This window comes from Corvus moneduloides, chromosome 2 (assembly GCF_009650955.1).
Source record: "Corvus moneduloides isolate bCorMon1 chromosome 2, bCorMon1.pri, whole genome shotgun sequence".
Taxonomy (NCBI): Eukaryota; Metazoa; Chordata; class Aves; order Passeriformes; family Corvidae; genus Corvus; species Corvus moneduloides.
In genome coordinates, this window is record NC_045477.1 from 116,462,467 (window position 1) to 116,482,477 (window position 20,011).

At 37.3% G+C, this 20,011-nt stretch overlaps 1 protein-coding gene across 15 annotated transcripts in view; it reads right to left on the reverse strand.

Annotated features, from left to right (window-relative positions):
- The window catches only part of CASK (calcium/calmodulin dependent serine protein kinase), a 190,370-nt gene that overhangs the window by 63,599 nt on the left and 106,760 nt on the right, over positions 1 to 20,011 (reverse strand). For 14 of the 15 annotated variants that reach the window (XM_032100951.1, XM_032100948.1, XM_032100947.1 and 11 more), the window contains exons 6-10: positions 19,528 to 19,630; positions 9,363 to 9,538; positions 7,154 to 7,276; positions 4,703 to 4,786; positions 3,026 to 3,125 (exon numbers count right to left, since the gene is read on the reverse strand). In XM_032100951.1, the coding sequence (XP_031956842.1) occupies positions 3,026 to 3,125; positions 4,703 to 4,786; positions 7,154 to 7,276; positions 9,363 to 9,538; positions 19,528 to 19,630 (586 nt within the window). Of the gene's footprint in view, positions 1 to 3,025; positions 3,126 to 4,702; positions 4,787 to 7,153; positions 7,277 to 9,362; positions 9,539 to 14,476; positions 14,564 to 19,527; positions 19,631 to 20,011 lie in introns of those variants that run through there. The other variant, XM_032100962.1, reaches the window with a different exon arrangement.

Below are 20,011 nucleotides of genomic sequence, written 5' to 3' on the forward strand. Positions count from 1 at the left end.
GTTTTTCTCTTGTGACAGATTTAGCCTTTAGGGCTGCTGATTGCTAACTTCTGATTTATGTTTGTTTCAGCATATTAAAAATACCCAAAACATTTGTTGCCTTGGGGAATACACATATTACAATGTCTTGAAGACAGGCAACCTGAAAGCCAAATGTTTTACATCCTAGAGAAAACCATTTGCAGAAAGCTTGTCAGCTGAGCTGCTTGGTGGCTTTACTGAAGAAGTTACTGAACAGACTGTCAGCAATAAAACAGCACTGTAGTTTAAAAATATTTTAAAAGGTTTTATCACACTCAAAATTCAGCAAGACTGGTTTCTGCCATGTTACCAACAGGATGACAGCAGGATTAATTCAAGTTCTTCAGAGGATGGTTACTGAAAAAGAGGAAACAGACTACCCAGTGGTCGGAACCAAGAGTTATTAACACTGTACAAAGGAAAGGAAGATGTGTACAGAAAAAAACCTGCTTGACTTTATATGAAATTTATCTCTGTTCATTCCCATCTAATTCAGCTATGCAATTTGCTGACCATCGCTGGAGAGCGCTCTAACAAGAATATCCTTTGTGATTCTGCATCTACAAAAGTCACCTGACTTGCTGCCTGTAGTGCTTTCCTATCCCAGGATAATACTCTGGCAGTAGAGGAAGATATTCAAAGGTTCCAGCAACCCCAGGTTTCCAAACTTTGAGAAAGAACGTCTCTAGATTAATTGGGGAAAAAAAGAGAGAACTGAAATTTTCTGTTTCTGTGTTTGTAAAGATCTGGAGGACAGGAAATGTAATTTGCATAACTTAATAAGCATCTATATTTCTATATATTTATCTCTGTAAGAGTTCTGTATTTGCCTGTTTCTGACAAATCATTTAGTTACAATGATAAGCTTAATGAAATTTTATGGGAGGAATAATTGGCAACCACATCTAGAATATTAAAAGCTCTTCATTAAGAGTTTATGATCTGGAATAACATTATGAGACATTAGGAAGGAAACTTAAATAACCTTAAGATAATCAAGTTTCTACTGCAATTCAAGAGTTTTATGTTTAATTTCTACAAACTGCTTTAGAATCATCACAAGACCCATGCTACAAGATAGGAATGTTTAAAATATTAGTGTACTTCTGAAGAGGAAACAAAACAGACTTCCATATCTAGGAACTTCAGAAGCTGAAAAGAGTTGTAGTATCTTTTCTTGCAAGGCTCAGTGTTCAATATTAAATATTTTATCAGCTAAAGTAGTGGGTCAGAGAAACATAATGAAAACCACCCACTTAGGATGGTTTCCTGATCACTGTGATCCCCCATGAGTCCAACCAACAATGTTAGATTAGAGAATAACTGCCTTCCTGAGAAACCCAAGCTTTGGTTTCAGCTATTTCAGAGATAAACACATGATAACAATGGATCCAGCACAGATATTCTGTACAATTCACATGTGCACTGCGTGCAAGTATTCTGTGAGCAGGAAAAAAATAGAACTTGTAACTTTTCTGTATACTGATATCTGCAATTACATGACTGAGGAAGACACATGTCCTGTTGATGTGAGACTGAAACTGGAAAGAGGAACTGCTGTTTTCAGATTAGAAAAGTTGCCACTGCCAGTCATGTTGGTGGCCATTCACCACTGAAATGGGGGAAGTAGATGGAAACAAAAATTAAGGCACTGCAAGTAGTTCTAGGTGAAGTAAAACTGACTTATTCTTTCTTTAGAAGAATAGGTGGATCCTTAACTGCAAGTACATCAAGTATTTAAAAGCTGTCTGACTTAACTTAAGCCATAAGGCTGTGATTACCCATTTGCAATAAATGATCTGAGATTCTCATTCATTTCTATGGGAATCATGAGCAGTGTTCATATGTGAGGACAAAGCAATCCTTAAGTACTCGAACTTGAATTCCAAGAAGTGAAATTGGAAAATCTCAACGAAAAAAAGTCGCCCCCATTCTTATGGGGCATGTAATTCTTATATTAATGACACTGAAATTATTTATAATAATTACTTGCTCATATGAAACAGAAGGAAAGAAATAATTAATACATGAAGTCAATATGCAATTCTCTCACCCATAAAAATATTGGGAAAGAGAACTATCACACAGCAGATCAACACACACAATTAAGTTCCTGAAATGTCTTCTAGAAAAGTCAGTGCATAGCTAAAATATTCTGCCAGTACTCCTAAGTTGTTTAGAAAAATAAAGACAGTCCTTTTGGACTTAGGTTTTTCTTAAAGGTTCATTTAAATTGATCCTAAATCCTAATTTTAGATCAGACAGACCAACCCAGACTTTCGTGCTGCAAATATTTTGAGAAATGTTATGTCAAAATTAGGACACATAACTAAGACAGGGCTGTGTTAGTTTAGGGACTGAAAAGTTATTTAAATTTCTGAATATGGGCTGTGGACAAAAGGATTGCTTGAGTAAGGTCACTGTCCCATCCAAGGCCTAGATCACAGCACAAGTATTATCCTCCCCTTTGAAATATATTGGGAGGTCCCTGGATGCATGTATTGTCTCCCTCTGAAGATATGAGGGTCAGAAATACTGTCAAGTGAGCTTTAAACAGGACACACCTTAATCATTGTTCTCCAAAACAGGAGGTCAGGAAATTTTGGTACATAATGGCTTCTTTTTATAAATAACTATTAGTAAGGTATGAGAACTTAGCTCCTGCCTAAGAATTCAGAACAAAATTTCAGTAAGCTTTTATACTCAAGTAATAGGAAGAGAAATTTGAGATTATAGCATTATTTGTAATTAAATGTACATACAAGAAAAAATGAAAAAATTAGACAGAATTACTGTAGAAGCTTAAAACTGTGCAGAGATTTTCTCTTCGTTTTTGCCAGTCATGAATGCCATTATGACTGAAAATTATTTATTCTTTCACATGTAAATGCTAACTTAATATTCAATTTTATGGAATGCCAAAGAATTAGTAAATACTTGGTACTCTGGTCAGTACAGACTTAAGACAAGTTGACTGCAGTAAACACACTTTCTGTTAAAATACCTGAGGAGGTGGGGTCTTCAGAGAAGTCTGGCAGCTCTTCAGGGGGGTCACCATAGAAGGAGTTGAATTTGTGGCTTGACACAGCTGCTAGTACTGCCCCCTGAATAAAAATACCCACACAGTCTAAATTACACAAAGAAGGATAATGAAACATTTCCAGACACCTTGGATGACTCAATCTCCTGAATTCTCTTGTGTGTTGACCTTCCCAGTGAAGAGCAAACAAATTTTCTAAGTCTTCAGCTCTGCCTCCCTGTTATCAGTGACCATATCTAACAGAAGAGCTGGTCATACACTAATGAACAGTAAAAATATTCTTTGCAAGGGGATTCATGAGAACAGTTCTTTATGTGAATGCATATTGAAATAATAACTATGAGGCATAAATTTACATTCTAGTACAATGTAAACAAAATAACTAATCTCTTTATCTTTTATCTAGACTGAGTGGATTAGCAGGTATAAAAATTCACTCTTTAAAGCAAAACTCTATGTTTTTATTTTAGAAATTGTTATAATTTGACATTGACAGCACTAGAATGCTTTGACACCCATAATATATCAATATAAAAGTAATACAGTCATACAGATAATCTCAGAGTCCCAGAATGAGTGTTACAGGGGAATTTACAAAACCGGAAAAATGGTTACCTGCTCTGAGATATATTTACCTGTTCAAGTAAATCACACTTTAACCACTCAGGTTTTAATGCCTCACAGTTACGGAAGTATGGACAAATTTCATGAAACATACTGCAGAACACAGCAGAACACGGCTTTGGATAAAATGGCATAAAAAAATAATGAAGGTATAAAAGCTCAGGAAACTAAACATAGTGGCATCCCCAGGAAGAAATGTGGGAAATATCTGAAACTGCACCTAGAACAGGAATCAGGTCATATTCTAAAATGTACTAGCTAGCATTTTAATGGAAGTATTACCTGGGCATGCAAATCACCAAAAAGAAAGAGCTGTTAATGAACTGTGGCAACTGTGCACCCTAATCATCAGCTACATTAAACTTTTGCAAAGCAGCAGCTCAATGTGAATACCTGATTCTGAGTTTTATTACAAATTGTAAAACAGCCCATGAACTGTAATGCTCCACACCTCTGTCATAATTTTCTGAACCTTTCAGTGAATTCAGAAATGTTTCTGTTAAACATCCCATGACAGGAACTGAAGAGAAATGATGCTGTTTTGGGCTAAAATGTTAATGCTCTTTTCAATATGGCTAAGAAATAAACTAGGATGTAGTTAAACATAAATAGGATAAACTGTAGAACACGTATTTGTTCTTCTTCAACAAAGACATTAAAAATTACAACGTTCCTTTTATTATAAAAGTAACACAACAATAACAGACATGATCGCACCATTCTCTCCAGTAATTCGTATTACACAGAATTACTGAATTGATTGAAGATGAAGACCTCATATACACCTGGGTTGATAACAGACAATTTGCACTGAAATTTGAAAACTATGCACTAAGAAAGAAAGGACAAACAGCCTAAGACACCATTTCAACAAACGTCTGTGAAGTCCTGCTGCAACTTTTTATTTTATTGCTGACTTCAAAGCATAGATTTCTCTTAGCACTTGTAAAACGAATCAAGTATCACACAAAATCTGAGCTGTGTAATTATATTCTTTTAACACTACATTCAGTTTACCTTTAGTTTTCGTCTTGCATTGAATTTTCTCAACTGTTCTACTGTTTCTGGAAGATGAATCTTGTATGCATAGCGATCTCTCTCCTTGAAAAACCCCACAAAAAACAAACCAAAAGAACATTAAATAAATACAATAATTTTAATATCCTCTTGACACTAAGAAACCAGACAAGAAATGTGACATCTCGTAAGTATCCTAAGGAGACTGAGGATTTATTGCAACTTAAGGAAAACTTAAAGTGATTAAGAGGGATTAAAATACTTTGACAGAATTTTTAACTTGGGCCAGAGATATTTTCTATTTATTAATGTTGTCTCCCACCTTGTAGTAAGACCCCAGTCTTTTGTTTTACTATTGTGCTGTCAGTCTGTGTCCAGCACTGAACTTTGAAGCTGGCAAGCAGAAAGTAGTTCTGCTTTTTGAATTCACAAACCCCAGTGAAGCAACACATTCAAGGACTCTTTTACAGGGTGCTTGATACTTCAGATAAGCTTGGGAGGTGGGGTACATGTCCAACAGGGCAGGAAGTGCCAACTCAATGGCTGGTGGTACCAGGGGATGGTAAAGGAAGAATTCTCCACTGTAGGCAAAGATGAAAAATGTGCCAATGAACAATTGCAGTGACAGAAGGGGCAAAACTTGGGCAGCCAACTAACTTTTTCCCCTGAAGCTACATAAAACCATTAATTTAATGTGTCTGTCACATGCATCTCCTGAATCAGAGTGAAACCACGGCAGCCTCTTTATGCCACTAAAGATATGTCTGTCTCATGCTGTATTTGCTCCTATCTATAAATGGTTTTAGAAAGTTCTGAGTCAGCAGGGAAGGCAGTTTATTGCAGACAAAAAAATGAGAGGACTGACTGGTTAGACTGCAGGCCTGAGCTTGGAAACAAAGCTGTCATAAACTAAACCACCTATTTGCTCACGTCATTTCCAACAAATAACAAGATCAGAAAGAGACCACGGACATCAGAAGCATAAAGCTGCACAGGAAGAGCTTGCACATTCAAATTACAGAACTGGGTTTTAAGAAACCTAATCAGCTGAGTTGCTCAAACAACAAAAATGACAGGTTTTCTGCCAAAATGATCCTCAACCAAGCTCTAGCTTTGGCATCTAAATGTGGGTATGCTCACAAAGTGAAAAAAAAGTCCAATTACAAGGAGGTTAAAACAGATCATCTATGTTTGCATGATAATCTGAGATACCAAAACATGGTGTTCATTTCCATACTCCTTGCTATTTGACACACTATGTATGTCCCAGATAAACAGACAGACAGAACTTTGGCTCTTTTTGAGTGGAAAGGCTTGAACCTGCAGTCTTCCAATAGTCAGAATTTTGAGTTGCCTTAACCACTGTCACTTCTGAGAGGTGAACACTCCTGACCTCCTTTTAAAAGGTAGACCATTCTGCAGCTTGGAATACAGGAGTCAGAGGCAGAAAGAGAGCAGAGAAGTGGAAGAGTGACTCCATTCACTGGTGGTTACATGAATTACTTGGAGGGAGAAGGGCATATGATCCCGTTCTTCCCAGGTTCTTTTTTTGTGGGTTTCTCTTTGTCTCATGTAGAGCATATAAAGAGTCCAGCAGCAGACACCAGATTAGCCCCCTTTCAAAATAAGTGCCCTGTTTAAGCTAATGATAGTATGACTCTCTTACCCTGGACATCCACTATAGAAAAGAAGTAGAGGATAACAATGAAAAATAGTTAATTCATCACCTTCTGCCAAAGGAAATACAAAGCTCTGAGCCAGTACTTGCCACCTTTTGTATCTGCAGCACAACCCATCATTCTCCAACCCCAATGTTTAGCACAGACTACTGATGGACTGCTGAGAAGCTACAGGTGTATTTTCTCCTGCTCCTGTTGTAAATCTTCAGTGTTCAGTAAGTACTCTTCCACTGGCTTAAACTGTGTTGTAAGTTCTGCCATCACTGAAAAATAGTTTGACTGCCAGATGTCATATAATTTTATGCAGTCACAGTGGCCTTGGAGCAACACTCCACTACTTTCTTCCCTCTGGTGGGATATTTTCAGGACTCTAATGAAAGGAAGCAGCACAGCTCAGTAGCATAACCTACTGCAATAGACTGCAGGACTACACAAGTAACAGGAAAGAGGTTTAGATATGACTGAGAGAAAAGGAGATCAGAAATTACTCCTCTGGAGTTTGACAGCCACAGAAAGACACATTAACATCTTCTTTAAGCTTTATGCTATGCAGCCCTACTCCCTGCATTCTGGTGCTGCTGGTGTTTGCTCTCAAGAGTTTTAGCCTGGCAATTATCAAAATCTCAGACTCTAATCCTACAAAGCATTTAAAGCACATTATCACACACTTTGTACCGTTCATGTCTACTTTGAAAAGCTCAGGAAAAAAAAAGAAATAAATGTTTTTCTCCCTTGAAGAGGAAACAGGCATATAAACAGCTGCTTTTGCTACCTTTAACCAGGGGTGATTCAGTGCTTCATACACTGTTATCCTTTCTGCTGGATCCAGCATAAGCATGCGGCGTACCAGATCTTTGGCACTTTCAGAAATATGGCTCCATTGCCTAGGATTCATCTGATTACAAGCAAGAAAAACCAATTAAATTAGTAATAAGAACGTAGAAAAAAACCTACTTTTTATGTAAAGTAATTGCAGAGATTTAGCAGCGGTTGGTGCTTGCAAACATTTCATAGTAATAAACGTAAAAGAAAATGTCTACTTTTTTAATAACTTGTAATAAATTGTACACTAGTTGTTATTGAAATGGCATAAAAATTGAAAACATAAAGCCTGACATATCCTTGGTATTATAATTACAGTATAATTTCTACCTAGTCTACATTCTGCTCAGATAAAAGTTGACTATTCACTAGAAAAAGCAAAAAACAATTAAGCTCTGTTTGACTGTTAATTATGCATATGATAAATGCAGACATTAAATCTACTCCTGAAATCAATATGTAGCACGAGAATTCATCTGTTTCAACCCACAATTTCATGCCATTGATTCTGGGTAAGAAGGGAGGAAGATAATGCCTGTTGTGAACTACTCTGATCTTGCCCTGAAGATGCTATGGACAATGGCTCTTTCCAATAAATTCCTTTCAACTTCACAACAGGTAAAGTTTCTCCACTAGGAAAGCACACAAGGACAAGACAATACAGGCAATTGCAACACTTTCAGAACAGAACTTTATCTTTAGGAGATACAATGTGAAGGATAATTTAGAATATATTTTCATTTTGTGCATATGCAGGTTTGTGCCCAACCAGTCAAAATGGTGGACACCTGATAAAACCATACCAAAGTAAGAAAATTCTTTATGTGATATAGAGGATTATATCCTTATAGTATTTCTAGTACTTCTTTAATTTATGAAGAAGCTAAGTTTTATTTAGATTATAGACAGATAACTTTACAAAGTACTAAATGCAAATTCAAAATTATAACCAGACTCCTTTCAAAGTTATAATCTGGTCATTTAAAGATGTCCATTTTACTTAAAATCAGTCTTTACAACAAATGATCACTTTGAATCGGGGCACTCGGCAATGTTATCTGGCTATGAAATGTGCATTTATAGCTGTGATTCATAATTTCTTTTTCAGCTCTAATGAAATGAAGGTAATTGCAAATTTGACAGGATTTTCACTGAATAGACATATTATTGTGGAAACAGGAACAGAAAAGCAACTAAGAGGACACAATGTGCTAGTCATAACTGTTTTTTTAAAATAGAGAAGTTAACTTGTACCCTTCCAGAAGGCGTTAGCTGCTTCAGAGATTCCATAAAGAAATCTTCCATAAAGTGGTACATCTGTCAGTCTGTGCAATCCCAAAACTAGTGCCATGAAGAAATGCTGCTGTTTCTAGGAATATAGAATTTAAAGAACGAAATATGTGCTCCTGACCAAGTCCAGTAACACTCCTGTCACATTTTAGCAGGCTGTTAAGGTGATAGAACAAAACAGACTATCACACAGACACAGGAGTTTCCAGTTGTAATTTGCTAATGCACAGCTCATGTATGACCTTGGTTACAAAGCAGAGCAAGGCTGATCTTAGACAAACCCACAGCAACAGTGAAGTTGAAGCTTTAAATTTGTCTCCACATGATCTGGGAGGTTGATGCTGTGAGACAGCTTTTCTTGTGTGCACACCGACCTGCTCTCAGTTGCAAGTGGCTCCTTTTGAACCATCAGCTGCATTTTACTACACACTGTACTAAGAAGAAAAATGCCTACCTGCATTTGTGCAATAACATGCATTTTGTTTTAAATCAAGGCAATATGGTGATGAATGTTTATGATAGTTCTCTTAGTTGATCAAAAAATTTAAATGGGTATAAATCTGAGGTTACACTGTTTTCTACTTCACAGCTAAACCTCATGTCTTCCTGCTGGGCTCAACATACAACTAAGGGCTGATTTTAACACAGACTTATTATTTCATTTGAGCAAGTATTTCCACGTTGTAATTCCTAGCATTGATACAAAACACATTAGGTACAAGACAGACCAGGGAGGGAAAATCATCTCTCTTCCTGTGTGGCAGACTCCCATAAGCTTTAAATCAGGCTAAACACAAAAATCAACTTCCAGAAATTTTACCAACAGAGCTCGTCTCACTGGAAAAGGGTTCAGGTATGCTGTCATTTACCTTGTATTTGCCTTTAATAATGCCTTCAAATAATCTTTCCTTGGTTCCATAAAAAGGCAAACAACCGCTTAGCAGGATAAAAAGGATCACACCACAACCCCAAACGTCCACAGGCTTCCCATATGGTTCTCTTTTTACCACTTCTGGAGCCATAAAATGAGGTGTTCCTACACGTCCTAAATGGAAATAAAAAGAAAATCGAGTCAAAGAGATGCGTGTCAAACATGGAAATAAAGAACATCACTGCATTAAACTAGAACTGTTTCAATAAATTTTGTTCATGGTTTAATGCTTTTTAACACAATTCTTTTTTCCTTAAGTTTATATTTTTATATATATCCAGTAAGATAAATCAGCATTTTCCCTTTTGCTTCATTTTTACTTTTAAAAATTGAGGAATAGTCTACCCTAGCTGGCAGACTGTGAAACAAGACTTATAGCAGCACTAAGATTCTTCAGTGAAACTTGCCATATAAAAGCAAACCCATCAATTTGGACAATCTTTGAAACAGGAATTATTCAGAGAGCAAGTACAAAGATACTGTAGAGTTCTAGTCCACACTGATAACCTGAAAAAGCTGTATGTAATTGGCAAGAGCAGAGTTTGGGCTGATGCTCTGCCCAAACCTTGTCTGGTCTACTGAAACTGCTAACAAAAATGCAAAATGCTAGCAAATGTGCTATTCATTTATTTGAAGAGTGTAATACCTTACTGCAGATAAAAAGGTAATGCTAATTTGTTTCACACACTGCTTTCATTGAAGGCAATTAATGTTTTTCTATGAAAACAAAATGTATTTAGTGCCAACTGATCTTTTGAGCAGATAAGACTGACAATACCCTTCATTCAATTTCTATGTAACACATTAAGCCAAATAAAAGCAATGAACATTTTACCTCTCCTTATAAATGTTTTCCATTGCAAAGAGTTTCGTTTCCATTGCAAAAATTAAGCTTGGAATGCTCAGGTCATCGCTGACACTTACAAACACTGTAGTCTTTGGACTATACTGGTTCCATCAAGTATCAAGACGAGAAAAACCTGTGAGTGTAGCAAACTGTCACCACTTGTACTCCCCCTCCATAAATTATTGTTGCTCACTACAGTGGATTTCAGAGGGTCCATTCCAGGCTTGCAGCTCCTCTCAGCTGGTTAGGACAGCCAAAAATGAAGCTCAGAGAATATGAAGTGTTTGCAGTGCACGCAATTAACTCAGTCTTGTCTTTGTAAAGAGACTCTTGCTTGATTAACCTGTCCTGCTCACCATCTGCATGGCAGTCAGCTAAGACACAGCACTGGGAACAAACACCTGGGAGACTGTTTGGAAGTAGCTTAGTCAGTAAAGATCCTTTGTTTATTCCACCTAATGCAGGAATATGATCTGACCATGTTCTGTTAATTAGTCCTTTTTGCATCCAAAGGATTAAAGATTTGTCAGAAAGATAGCAGCTTTTTAACCATACTCTTACGAAAAAAACACTACCATTGTCAAACTTCTTCACATATTTGTATTAATAAACCTTTTCATTCCCAGTTTATGAGGGAATTCCTCAGCCAAACAAATGTTGAGGATCTCTGTGACAAAGGGATGTTACCTCATCACTAAACTAGGCTGGCATCTTAAGAAGTCCCTGTAGTCCAGGCTGACCTGACAGCAAAGGGGCAGTTCCTCCTTGAGCTAAAAAAGAATAAACCAGCAAGATATTGCAAGTTCAGCTCATCCCTCATATCACAGGGGGAAGAGGAAGGATATTTAGTCTGGACAAAGAAAGAGATGCACATGGGGACAGATGACTCATTCTTCCTGTTGGCTGTATACAGTTTATAGTTATATGATGTAATTTCAGCCTAAATGATAAACTTCAAAGCCAAATCTTCAAGATTGCTTATATGAGGTAAAGAATTATCTCCTTAGATGACTCTCTCTCTTTTAGATGGCTGGTGGCAGGGAAGAGAAGGAAAATGGAAATTATATATACATCCAGTATGCATAAGTTGCTGGGAGATCAATTTTTTGCCTTTTTTTATGGGCCTAAAGATTTTTAACTGTAAGGGTTTCGTCCCTTTTTTCCCCTTTTGGATGCTATCATTTGTGACAGCAAAAGCATCAACATTTCCAGCTCTGTATCAGGCTATGCCTGTGCATAAGCAGCAACACCTGACTGTTCAAAGAGCATTTTTCTATCCCTTAGACTGCTCACGTGATGTTCGTGGTGTGCCTACCACAAACTGGAAACCTTTAACTCAGGAGATCATCAGAGACCACAGAGCAGCCTGGCTTAGCCAAGCCTTGTTTGTCTCAGTGGGAACTTCCTGAGACTGGGGTGCAAAAGAACCCATTTGCAGTTTTGGAGCAGGTGTAACCTTTCTTACATGTTGAAAGAAAATCTTTTGTGGTACTAAAGCTCATTTAAATCTTTTTAATCAGTACAAATGGAAAATCATATACTCTCTGAAAACTCTGCCTAACCACCAGGCTTTATAATTGCTGTTATAAAATCTGGCAAGTCTGGAGAAAAGGGATTACTCCAAAGACAAACAGGAGAAATCAGTAGAAGACAATATATGGGAAAAGCAAGCTATTTAAAAGAGGCATTAAACTCCAGGGAGATGTATGGTTTTCTGGATAAAGCAGCTAATGAAACCATGAACCTTACATATCAAATGATATCTAAGCTGATTTAATGCGTTTTTTCAACAACTATGTACCACCCCTCTCAGGTCACGAACTTCTTTGTGGTTTAAGTAAGAAATTGCAGAGAAGAACACGGTACAAAAATGACTGTGTTGTGAGGTTTGGGTTTTGGCTTTGGGCTTTTTTTTGTCCATGCACTTAAGTTTGCTGGGCATTTCAGTACACTGAAGGGTAACCTACAGAACATCTTGTGTCCTTGCAAACAAGTACATTTTCTCCTGGTGTAAAATAGCCTATTTAGCAGCAACATACGCTATAAAAGCAATCCAAGAGCACGATGCAGTGTAGGAATTCATGTTTCAAGGTGCTGGCACTGGGGGCTGCAGGGGTGGTCTCTGTGAGGAGGGGCTGGAGCTGCCCCATGCCAGACACAGTTCCAACGGCATCACTGCAGGGCACAGCTCAGCCCAGCAGTCAGGACAGTGGTGCTGCAGAGAAAGTGTAAGAAAGGGAAAAACACTGCCTAGCAAATAAGGAGTTTGGGAACTGCCATTTCCCACCCCCCTTGCACCACTCAGGGTTGGGGGGTGAGCCAGCAGTGAGAGAGTGAAGTTGAACCTGGAAAGGTGAGGAGAGGAGGCAGTTTAATTTTTGTCTTTGTTTCCCACTACCCAAATCTATTTAATACTTCAAGGCTCCTAGTTTGCTTCATCAGCTCAGAATGTGAGGCTGCATGTTCACTTAGTGCTCAAGTGCTCTTACAAACAGACAAGTTATGGTTGGAAGCCAGTCCCTCTCTAATTATCACACATCTTTTTGCTCCCCTGAAGTCAGAAGGTGGCTCTTCTGTGACAGGTAGAAGATATTTGTTGGCTGGGTCCAAACCCAGGACACCATAAAAATCCACTTTGATGAACTGCTTGATGTGGAACAGAAGGAATAGAGTGGTTTAGTAAAAGGAAACACATTACATGGCTGTTTAAGTCCCCACCAGGCTGCTGCCATAAACCAGATGAGAAATGGAAGTTACTTAAAAGCAAACTGAAAAATCAGTGCTATTAAGTCTTAATACTCACTTCTAAATTTAAAATGACAACTCCATAAATACAAAAGAAACTATAAAGAAGACTAGGCTAAGTTAATGGAATCCTGCCATTTACCACTGCTAGATTGTAAGTAGGGGAAACACAGATGGATTTGGTTTTGTAACCTCGTTAGTGCTGATTACAAGAACCTGATACTTCAGGTGAGAGGGATGAGGTGGATACTTGTGGTGGTGGAAATCACAATTTTATGTCCATGAAAAAACAAGCCTGGAAGAAGCAGAAACTTAATTGGTTGAGACTGAACTGTCCGTCAAATGGGATTAAAAAATGCATTTATATGTGTATGTATGTATTGGAATCTTACAAAGGCTAAGGTAATTTCTGGGTCAGCTGTCATCCTTGTGACCACTCTACTGGGTTCATCAAAGGAGCAAATGATGATTTTGAAGTTATTCTAAAAACTGACCTGAGCAAGGACTATTAAGCTGCACCTTTGAACTGCACTCAACTCAGCAAAATGAACAAAGTGCACACATGAACTTACACAGATGGGGAGATTTCCTATGTTGCAGCTACAAAAACTGTAAGGACTATCAGGAATGGCATAAATACAATCTGTAGACAGCAAAGTTGTCTAAAATCATGGATATTCATTGCCCTCTAGATCAAATATCACTTCTGCTGAAAAATATTTAGTAGAAAATCTGCCTTCAAAACATGTCCAGTGTAAATTCTTCTCAACAGTTCGGTTTTAAAATATTTTAGAAGCTTTTGAATTTTCTTTGGTGTTTTGGGAGAAAGTGCATCTTTTTGGAGGCAGTGTGAGAAAGAACAGTAAGCAAAGGCACTTTTTTTTGTAACAGGTAACTTCTGCCTTCCACAGGCCTTTTATTCTTCAGGATATAAGCACACTCATGGATGTATTCAAATGACTGTGCATGAAAAAATAACATTTTAATTAAACACAGATTGCATGCATGCACACACAGAGCATTTTTAGTAGTATCTGTATATGAGAGGAAATCCTATAGAAGACAAGAATCCATTTTCTGTCTGTGTGCTTTTAGGCTCCTCTTCTCTGTTCTAGAGTGGCACTAACTGAAAATCATCACTATACAAAGACTCAACAGTGGCATGTAGTCAGTGTGACACCTGTCTCCATCCATTTCACTGTAGATAAATATCTGCACCAAAGCATTTGCTGAGTTAGGAAGCACTCAGTGCCTGGACAGGTACACCCAGGTTACTTTGGTAAGGATACCTTATAGAGGCAAACTTTCTTATCAGCCAGTTTTGAGGCATGCTGGCTGCCTGAAAATGTATAAAGTTGCTAATTTTGCTGATTTTTCCTGTGGGTAAACAGAGAACTTCTGTCTTCAGGTGCTGTCAATCTGACATTATTTACAAGCACTAGAGATAAATTTTGACTTACCTTTGATAATTTAGTTTCTATGACTCTTTCCATACTATTCCAGACAATAGGGCTATGCTTTCCACAAGAAGAAGAGTATATACAGAGACCCAATCAGATTTTGTCATCCCTAAGGCAGGGGATTGATGACCAAGATATCAGAAGGAGAGTCTTTCAACAGCAGTAGTATCTGAACGATGTATAAGGAAACAACTGGAACAAATAATTTTTAGGAAAAAAAATGTGAGGTACTAATAAACATCACCATCTGACCTCTCACAATAGTGTAATAAGAAATATGCTCACAAATTAAGGTGTTTCTAAAAGAGTGGGATGTCCAGAATAATGTGGAAGGAATCAAAGAATCACACACAACAGATCAGATAGGCCAGTACTTTACAGTTCTTAATTCCTTTCCACATTACTCCAGACAATAGAGATGTTTAAAGCAGGTGTACAGAGAAGATGAGTAGATTTAAAAAAAAGGAAAAAAAGGGGGGGCGGGGAAGGGCAATTCAGCTTCAGCACAGAAGATTGTCTGAAGAAAATGTGTTTAAAAGATGCATCAGCAGACAACTGGACAACTGGATATGAGTGTCCAGAAAACAAACAAAGCAAAGCTCACATGTTAATGAGACAAATTATAATTAATTCAGTGGCCTTTTCTACCATAAAAGTATGAAGGAGGAAGTAAACCTAAATGATTTCTCAACACATTAGCCTCCTGTAAGCACTCTCAAATCAGCCCAGATGTGAAGTGGAATGTCTGTGAGACAGTAAACCACAGTTGTATCTTTTAAATAAAACAAAGTCTCTTAAAGGCAAAGCTGTGAAGGGACTCACATTCTTTTATTTTTCAGGAAAAAAAAGTGAAAACACTGATGCCTTAAGAGGCACTACCCTTTAAGAGAAAGAAGAATACTAGTGTACGACCTCAGCTTACAAAATTTTACTTCTTGGAAAACAAATGAAATCTTTGAAATACCATTCCAACACTAATGATGAAAAGCAAAAAAAGTCTATGCAGCATAAAAACCCTCCAACATTAAAAAAAAGAGAAAGCGTTTTCTAACCTGAGGTTTATAAAACCACCAAGAAGATCCAGTTTGGTGAAGCACTAAACAGATGGCCCAGAGAGGCGGCAGATGCTCCATCCCTGGAAACATTCAAGGTCAGGTTGCTCTGAGCAACCTCATCTAGTGGAAGGTGTCCCTGCTCATGGCAGGGGGTTGGACTGGATGACCTTTAAAGGTCTCTTTCAACCCAAACCATTCTATGATCATTTTTACACTGATGAGAACAAAACAAAAAATAAGGAAGTTAAAAGACTCTGCCCCCTTCCCCCCCATTCCATGGTCTTATTTAGAGGGAAATTTATGGCAATGCCTTCCTTTGCTGTTTTTGTAGTAGGTCTAAAAAAACAGCTCACAAGGAACCAAGAGCACTTGCTATTTATGTGCTGTACTTCTACTAAGAACACATAAGATGTTTTCCCATAAGATGATAATTTACATTAGGATACTACTGGACTTTGAGGGAGCCTAGGGTATCTAACTAATATAATGTATGAGAATTAATACTGGACTGGATCAGCATTATGATAATCTGTGACATTTTACTGCTGATGGTAAAACATGAAAGGCACTTAACTATCCACAGATAAAGAACCTCATCCCACTTAGGTCTATACCATTATCTTTTTTTGCACTAGTTGAAACTAGGAGAAATTAAGTAGATTAAGTGAAGGAAATGCCAGTTGTGAACTCAATGGTTTTTGTTCCTCAGACTTTTACACCATATACTAGCTAAAAATCCCAAGATTTAGCATCTAAGATATTTGATATCAAATAAATCTCATGTCACATTTAAGAAAATATTGTGACAATTCACACTATGTTCTGCAAGAAAAGCTCTCCAAGGAAGGAGACAGAGATCATAATGTGAGATTAGTCTCTTAAATCACTGACTTCCCAGAGGTTCCACTACTCCAGGTGCATCATAACAATGCAACACAGACTGTTTAGGGTCTATGTGCTGTTCCATAAAGGAATTCACTTATAAATTACAATGATCTCTAACTCCTGTGTACATTGCCAGAGTTCCTTTAAAAGGTACCTATTTCAATGCTTCAAGTGAAGCCCTTTGAGCACAATTTTCCACTTCTGATCATAAGAACTGAAGCAAGAAGAGACCTGCAGAGATTGGTAGCTCATGAAATCTATTCCCTGTAACTCAGATGACAACACATGATTCTTATCCACTTATTGCAGCTTATGGGCCAATGGAGTGGAACAAAAAGTATTTCCTCACATTTTCCCTTCTGGCCTTAGGAAGAAACGAGTTATGGCTATGTTCTCTTTTTTGGTATTTTATTTTACTTAAATAAAGTAAATAATGATTAATAATTAAACTTTCTTAAAAATAATCCCAACTGAGTTGTTAGCTGATACAATACAGTCACTCCTAAAATCTCTTCCATACACATTTTCATCAATGACATCTAGTATGATGTCATAGCTTGTTGTCATGAGCTCTCTTATGCTTCTGTTAAACAGCCATCTACCTGCTTGAAAGAACCCTGTAGTAACAACCCTTCTAAACCTCACAAGTCTGTCTTCAGACTTACATCAAAATATTTTAATACCTGGGGTTTAATTTAACTTCACTACAAAAATCCTTCCCCAGCAATTTATGCACGCTCTGATAAAGATGTCTTTATCAACTGAAAAAAATGTTGCAGTCCCAAACAAAGCAAAAGCTGTAAGCTTGAAGGCTGGCTTCGAACACATTAAAGGAGAAAATTCCCTTTAGATTGTTCTCCTGGGGCTACACAGAATCTGGGATTGCCAAGTGTGTCAAGGTACAAAAGTAGGAAAAACAACCCAAACAAAGCACAGGGGATTTTTAGGTCAGTAAAATTATCTTAATACCATGATAGCTTTTATTTCATAGATAATTTCTTTTTTGATGTATTAACCACCAAATACAGGCATTGCCATCCTAAAAGGGAAATAACTGACTATGTCAAGAGGAATCAATGTTTTTCACTAAAAATTTGAAAAGCAATCTGAAAGTGAACAGGTTGGTTACGATACTGCTGAAACTTCTCTATTTGGAGAGTTTCTACTTCATTTAGGACACAATTGAGAAATAAGAAGTGCCTGGAAAATACTGTTACTCTTATGACAAAACTCATCCATAGGGCATATGGGTAAAGTCCTTGAACAAATGTGTAGATAAACATTGATTTATAAGAAATTCATAGTCCAGTTCAAACAGCCAGTATTGACAGCTTTCATATAACATACATGGATGATATTGTAAAACTGAGTAAGATCTTGCCAGTTCTGTGTAGGGAACTGTCTAGTAATTTGTCTTCAGGAAGGATTCTGACAGGGAAAAGAATTGCCAGATAACAGATGCAGTTTGTGGTATAAAGACTGGAATGGAAGATGAGAAGAAAGAGAGGAGTCTGTTACGGAGAAAACCTGAAAGAAGCAGGAGAATCGAGACTCTCCACAGAATATAAATGAAGTGGAATTACTCTGGGTATACCTGAAAGCAAGTGGAATTTGAAGCTGAAAGCAACAATTGCTAATGAAAAGGCTGCAAATTGGAAATGTCAGTTGAGAAAATGGGAAAAAAAGAGTGTATGAAGGCAGACCAATATGGCAGAAGTTGAGGTGGAAGAAGCAGAAGATACTGATAGAGAGAAATATTACAATGATAAGGTTTGAGAAGCTTCTGTAAGAGCTGCAAACAGAAGCCCCAGCACTGATCACTGCTTGGAGGTTGAGCACAGGAACAGTGACAGGAAAGCAGCACTGGGAACAGGGACAGGAAAGGAAGGCCACGGAAAACTTTGGGGGAAAATGCCGTAATTTTTTTTTTTTTTTTTCAAAGTTAAACTTGAATTGTTAGACAATTGGTAGTCTGAAAGTACACTGCATCTGACTACCTGCAGAAGAGTAGCTGAAACAGAAGAAATGGGTAAAGTTGCTCAGCTAGAACATAAAAAACTGAGAGAATTATAAATAAAAGTGTAGAAACTACCACTAAAAAAAGCAGTGGCTGAGGTGCAGATAATTTGAGTAATACAAGACAAGTAAAGGAAGGAGTGACCTTTTTATTAAAGCTTAACTGAATGGGTATTTTCTTTGAAAAGATATCTCTAGGTAATAAGATACTTGGATATTTCCAGGGTATCAGTGATATCCAGAAGGCATTGGAAGCTGTTGGTATGTTTATACTGGATTTGCTTTTTATTTTGAAAAACATAGAAAAGTCAAATTGACACAGAACTTTAAGTGATTAGATTAGGAAATCTGAGTTTTTGAAGAAGCATGGTACTGAAGGAAGTTACTCATTTTGAAGAAAAAGTATTAAAACTAACAAAATGTTTTGTTGTGGTCTCCTACTCTGGCAATGAAAGCATCAGAAAATTGATTGGGTCTTCATCTGTGCAGGCTGATTAAAGCATAACCCTATTGTCTGGAACAATATGGAAGGCAGCTAGAGGAAATAAAATCCACAGAAAACAAAATACAGTCAAAAAATATACATACATATCAAGATATTGATGTCTTATGCAATAATTACAATGAAATATTAAAACACAGAAAAGAATCACATGTGAAAACTAGTAAGATTTTGCTATTAAACAGCACAGCATTCTGACAGGAATTGCCTCTCCAACAGGGGAGCACTGACGATGCTTGAGTCCTTACTCAAGTGCTTCAATGACAGCATTTTTATTTTCTTTGCTTTACCAAGCATGGAAGAATTAAGCCAAAGCTTGCATTAAAGGGGAAAATTCTTTGGGTTTTTTCAGTTTTATTTTGACCAAACCAGCATGAGCTCCTATTGAGTAACATTTACAGGGATTTAATACTCAATGTAGTGAATACACAATGTTACATTCCACTATCAATTTAGCATTTACCATGTTAAGAAAGTCTTCAGTGAAAGACTATTTTTGAGCTCTTGTTTTGCAGGCCAGGCTGTATCAGAAGAACAGAACTCTGCAGTACAACATGCACAATACTAAATAACGTGGAAGGAAAATGTCTTACCTCCAGCAACTAGCCCAGACTCTCCTAACTGAATTGCTACCCCAAAGCCACCAAGCTTTACTGGGGCTGAATTTTCTTTTGAGGCAAGCAGTACACAGTGTGGCTGAAAAGACAAAAATCCAGACAAGTTACTATACTGTTTGAGAAATGCAATTTGTAATTTAGAAGTTGTTTTCATAAAAGTGTGAACAGAAGTTAGATTTTACTTTTTTAAAAATAATGTCTTAATTTCAGGGTTTTGTTTTTTTTTTTTCTGGCATAGACTCCTCTCTCTACATTGGCTTCCCTTTTATTGCCTCAGGCATAGCAAAATCCTTTCAGAACTTACCAGAACTAGCACGGAACACAAAGTGAAATCATGATAAAATGGAGATAAAAACTCATGTCTATAATTTCTTACCTGGTATTACTTTTCCTTTTTGTCTTTCATCCTATTAACCCTTACACTCTTTCAATTCCCCAGCTGAAATATCCTGCCTAGGAT